This window comes from Thermobia domestica, chromosome 15, assembly GCF_964235325.1.
Source record: "Thermobia domestica chromosome 15, izTheDome1.hap1.1, whole genome shotgun sequence".
In the NCBI taxonomy this organism is placed as follows: domain Eukaryota; kingdom Metazoa; phylum Arthropoda; class Insecta; order Zygentoma; family Lepismatidae; genus Thermobia; species Thermobia domestica.
In genome coordinates this window covers 141,614,419-141,620,418 of record NC_137468.1, presented here as the reverse complement: position 1 = coordinate 141,620,418, position 6,000 = coordinate 141,614,419, and the positions used below count along the sequence as shown (strand labels likewise).

The window sequence follows — 6,000 nt, the reverse complement described above, 5'->3', positions numbered from 1 at the left end:
AAACCATGCAAGCACTGCCGTAGCTGTGCCTTCGCCTGTGGCAGTTCTGGGCCTACCTAAGCGTGGCCTGTTCTCGACTGTATCCGTCTCTTCGGACTTGGTCACTTACTGTGCCACTGCAACGTGCAAAACACGAGTATGTGGAAAATACATTTCATTGAAATCATGAACTACAGCACAGGTACTTCTACCACCCAACATCTTGAAGATCTCGATGCGGTCGGCTTTGGCTAATGGCATAGTTCAGCACCTGGAAATAAGAAATAAATGTTTCATGTGATTATGGTTTCAGAATTATTACAGTTATGTTATATCTGATTACGCCATTGAGATTCTCTTAAAATTGTAGTCCTGTTTCATATATTACATGATCCCCTTCCCATTCAAACCTTTTTCGATTCAAATGGCGGACAGCAAGATGGCGGTCGTTCACCTGACACGTCCCATAAAGGTTCCCCCTCGGCCTAACCTGCTCCTACAATTACCAATTCCGACTATCTACATTTGCTTTCAATTTACAATGGGTGGTAGGAGATTTTTTGACTCATCCTGTATACAATTTTTGTTAAGGTAATTAAAACAAAATCTCATCTTTCATAATGAATGTTACAACGAGATTTTGAAGGTAGTGTTAGAATTTTGTAAATAAAGTACTTACCTTATGCTTTACTTGAATTTTCAATTATTAAATTACTGTTTCCACTTCTTGACGAATTCACCTTCTTAAAAAGATCTTACTACCGAAGTAGTCTATGGGCAGGTCAACGAAAATATTACAATGGTCATAAAAGGTTTCTAGGTTGAAGATTATTAGATATTTCATTCTATTTTACTGTTCTCTTGTAACCCACAAATGTAAATTTAACAAAACAAGTTACACTTCGTGTTTTTTGTCTTAGTATAAGGCTTACCTAGTTAATATTTAGGCTAATTAATAAGAAAATAGACTTTTCAGCAATTTCTTGGCTCTGTAGAAAACAGACATACCTCAATATAACAACTTTTCTAGTAGCTGGTTATTTACAAAACATACTATGCTACAAAGTTGAGGAAAAGAGCAAATTGACAGGGGATAAAAATTAATCTCTACAAATTATTGTTATTACCTTTTGTTTAATCTTTATATTTTAAAACTAAGTAATCGAAAGTCAACTATGAACTTAAATTACAACATTTTGTATCTTAAAATGCATAATAAATGAGGCAGCTTTAAATAATAATGAGTTAACAATTTATTTTATTATTTTTATTAAAAAGATCACCTCACAAACTTAACTCATACAAATTCTGGCACACAGTATTATCATATTGCTTCGCTTTAGTTTTATGCTTCGTACGCTGATCCCTCTTTTTCTTTTTTCCGTTTCTTCTGTTTCTTTTTGTGCTTTTCTGGTACTTCCTCTCCACCTAAATTCTCTCCTGTTAACGTTGTCTCGTCATCTTTTTGTTTTCTCTTCTTTTTCATTTTATTTTTCTTCTTTCCGATCGGTTCAAACACAGCAACAAAAAAACCGTTAGTCATATCGACCTCTGGCCTCGCATACAAGCACTCTGACCCATATTGAATCGATTCGGATCCTCTGTTAATCCACGTATTCTCTAACACTTTCACTACCTGATATCTATGTTGCCAGTTCTCTAAAGCTCTTGAAACTACATGTTCGTTTTCTTGACAATACAGTGAGCACGTCGAATACACTACTCTCTTCACATTAGGAAACGAGAGTGCATGATTTAATAAAGAGACCTGCATGCCACGCAATCGGAATAAACGATTTTCGAGATCTGTATCCTGGTCTGGTACTGGAATGCGGTTCACCATACCTGGAAAACAAGAAAACAAGCATAACAAACATCAGCATGTCAGACATGTTTTCATAATAATGTTTGCTTGTTTAACTGATTAAATGAAACTAGTACTTATTAGCAGTACCACAAATGGGGAAAACAGAGATCCAGATTATCAACTAAGTTTTTCTTTTGTATAACATTACATATTGAATACCATTCACCATTGGTGTAAATATCACTCAACTTACCCACTACAGTAGTGTCCTGGTAATTCGAGTTGGGTGGGGTTGAGGCTTTCTCGGATTATAATTTTATATATTCTGTACACGTACAGTGTAGTACAAATAAAGTATACAGCACACTATTTATTTTCAAACTAACTTATTATTACCACTAATTCATAACATAGTGTTATATTACTACATGGGCATACAGTTGACCCATGGGCGTTGGTACTCCAACATATTGTACGTAAGCTGTGGGAAAAAATTATCGGAAACTTGAGAAATTATTCGGAAAAAGATTTGTGCTCGAACCGCGTGGTCCATATATATATGTAAGAGAGAGAGAGATAGTTTTCGACCGATCGTGCTTTTTAAGTAAGTAACGTTTTGAAATTCGGCTGCTGCAGTACTGTAGTCGGTATTCAGAGGATATGCGCTGTGTACCTACATCTGTTGGCAAGCCAGTGACATCATTACGGAAACATTCCACCGTGGTTACGTTTGTTTGCGAGTAGTTAAAATGCCTCTGCCGATTGAGAATTCACCCGACTGTGAAACACGCACTGTGATTCGTTTTCTTAGTGCTAAAAGTTTGAAAGCGGCCGAAATCCATCGCCAGGTTAGTAAGTATATGGAGAAAACATTATGAGCGATGGAATGGTACGGAAATGAGTTAGTGACTTTAAAGAAGGCTGCCCAAATGTTCATGATGAGGAACGAAGTGAGCGAGCTTCTGTGATCACTGAAGACTCGAAATACTGTAATATCGAAATACTGTACTCATTGTTCGAGGGAAAAGTCTCTCTCTGTAAAGAAACAGAAGTATACCTATCGCTGGGTATGTGTTTATATTGACGTGTACTGCATGATATAATAAGTTTGTGGTAATTTTCTTCTGAAATACACATAACACCTCTATAGAAGTCCCTTAATTCGCTTACTGACTGTATTAAAAATACAACTAACTCAATAAGAACACACAACATTATTATTAAATATATTAAATACCGAAACTGTGGACAGAGCTAACCAATTACGGCAGTTTATAAATTTATCGGGGGGAAAAAAACCTTCAATAGTTGCTGTCATGTAATCCTGGACATTAGTTTCTAATGGAACTTCGCTTGTAACTGCTGATCACTTGAACAGATCAATTGAAGATTTATTCTCAAACTCTAGAAAATTTATTGAAGCATTATCTGCGTTATATGTAAGTATTATGAGCTGAGAATTCCTGTCCGTTATTCAACATAGATGAAGTTTGGGTCTGGGATGGCTTTCATTTCACTTTGACGGTGCAATGTAGAAGAGAGGAATAGAAAGATTATATATATATATATATATATATATAGGGTGTTTCAGATAAAACGTCCAGCCGTTTTCAAAATGGCCGCAAAAAGTGGTTCCTGTATCATAAAACGTCCAGTGTTTATAGGCCTAAATCCGAAACGGCTGAGAATAAAAAGATGAAACAAAAACTGAGATAGGAAAATGTCATAGGGCACATGTGGTGACTCCCAGGGCCCTCCTTCACGGGGGCCCAGGGGCCAACTTCAAATTTTCAAATGGGAACATGTATTGAATCATACCTCATTCAATAGTCCTTGAAAAACGAAACAACTTTTGTAGGAAACAATTTTCGATTTGGGCCACCGTTTTCAAAATGGCCGCAAAATGTTCTGTATCAGTTTGAAGTTGACACCTGGACCCCTTTCACGGAGTTCCCTGAGGGTCACCACAACAACACCACTTGATATGCTTTATCATCGTTCCATATCTCAGTTTTTGTTTCATCTCTCTATTTTCAGCCGTTTCTGATTTAGGCCTATAAGCACTGGACGTTTTATGATACAGGAACCACTTTTTGCGGCCATTTTGAAAACGGTGGCCCAAATCGAAAATTGTTTCCTACAAAAATTGTTTCGTTTATCAAGGACTATTGAATGAGGTATGATTCAATACATGTTCCCATTTGAAAATTCGAAGTTGGCCCCTAGGCCCCCTTGGTGGGCCCTGGAGGTCACCACAACTACACCATGTGATGTGCCCTATGACATTTTCCTATCTCAGTTTTTGTTTCATCTTTTTATTCTCAGCCGTTTCGGATTTATAAGCACTGGACGTTTTATCTGAAACAACCTATATATATATATATATATATATATATATATATATATATATATATATATAATGAAAATAAAAGTGACTGTTTTTGTCACTTAATAACTCTTGAACCTCCTGACCGATCTCGATCAAATTTTCAACATAGATGAAGTTCGGGAAGGGGAGATATTAAAAATGACCGATATTAGCGTCGAATCCATAGTTTTTGGGGTCGCTGAGATGAACAGTAACACTTCCGATGTCACTTAAATCCAAACTCAGCCACGCAACTTGAGAGAGGGGAGGATATATATTTGGTCTAGGAATTAATTCGTGCGGGTGGACAAGAGATGGCGCAACGAACGGAGCGTCCCACAGTTCCGTGTATCCACACATGTGTTGCAAACCCCTGTCATCGCGTATCGTTCGTAGTATAGGGCAGTGGATTAAAGCGTCAACAACACCAGTTTGTAGTTAAGTGAGCATGGCGCAATTTGTGCCTGATAAAGTGTTTTTGCGGGGTGTCCTGTTGCATTACTTTAACATGCAGAAAAGTGCGACTGAAAGTCATCGTATTTTGGTGGAAGTGTATGGTGACCATGCTCTAGCTGAGCGAACGTGTCAGAAGTGGTTTGCACGGTTTAGAAGTGGTGATTTCGGCTTGGCAGACCAAGAGCGAGCTGGACAGCCAAAAAAATTTCAAGACGAAGAATTGACAGCATTGCTCGAGCAGGATTCGTGTCAAACGCAGGAACAACTTGCAGCAGCATTAGGCGTTGATCAAACAACAGTCTCCAAACGCTTGAAAGCCATGGGAATGATTCAAAAGATGTCACATTGGGTTCCACATGAACTGAAAGACAGAGACGTTGAAAGACGAAAAACCATTTGCGAATTGCTGCTTCAACGACAGAGCAGAAAGGGGTTTCTGCATCGAATTATTACGGGTGATGAGAAGTGGATCCATTACGAGAACCCTAAACGAAAAAAGGCCTGGGTGAAACCAGGTGAACCAGGTCCATCACAACCAAAACGAGATATTCACTGTGCAAAGGTTATGCTGTGCATATGGTGGGATATGAAAGGTGTGGTGTACTATGAGCTGCTGCAACCGGGTGAAACTATGAATGGAGAACGTTATCGACGACAATTAATGCGTTTGAAGCAAGCTCTGGCCCGAACACGACCAGAATGGGAGAACAGACATGATAAACTTATTGTTCAACATGATAACGCTCGCCCACATGTCGCAAAACCGGTCAAAACCTATTTAGAAAATGTCGGATGGGAAGTTTTACCCCACCCGCCGTATTCACCAGACGTTGCTCCTTCGGACTACTACTTGTTCGATTGCATGAACAACGATTTGATTGGACAGCGGTTTACTTCTTCAGAAGATATCGAAACATGGGTCTCTGACTGGGTCGCTTCCAAGTATGAGGACTTCTTTCGCCACGGAATCCGAACATTGCCTGACAGATGGGCGAAAGTGGTGGCTAGCGATGGACAATATTTTTCTTAAGGTATTTATGTATTTTGTGTTTGTACTACAGCTTCAATGTGTGCGTACCAACCGCACGAATTAATTCCTAGACCAATATATATATATATATATATATATATATATATATATATATATATATATATATATATATATATATATATATATATATATATATATATATCGAAAATGACCGATATTAGTGTCGAATCCACTCGGAATCACTGAGATGAACACTGATACTTCCGATGCGGTTTAAATCCACGCCACTAAAAACAAAAACAGCTTATTTTACGGGCACCAAACACACGAGATTAGGAGTTGTGCATTTAAAACTCTTATTTTAACCCAGTGAAGCGGGTAATCGATGCTAGTAATAAA

At 38.1% G+C, this 6,000-nt stretch overlaps 1 protein-coding gene across 1 annotated transcript in view; it reads right to left on the bottom strand.

The window, feature by feature from the left end:
- Window positions 1-1,228: 1,228 nt before the first annotated feature.
- Window positions 1,229-6,000, bottom strand: part of LOC145671275 (28S rRNA (cytosine-C(5))-methyltransferase-like) — a 49,399-nt gene continuing 44,627 nt past the window's right edge. Inside the window, exon 6 of the mRNA XM_081740216.1 lies at window positions 1,229-1,824. Within this exon, the coding sequence (XP_081596342.1) occupies window positions 1,325-1,824 (500 nt within the window). The 3' untranslated portion in view covers window positions 1,229-1,324. The remainder of the gene's footprint in view (window positions 1,825-6,000) is intronic.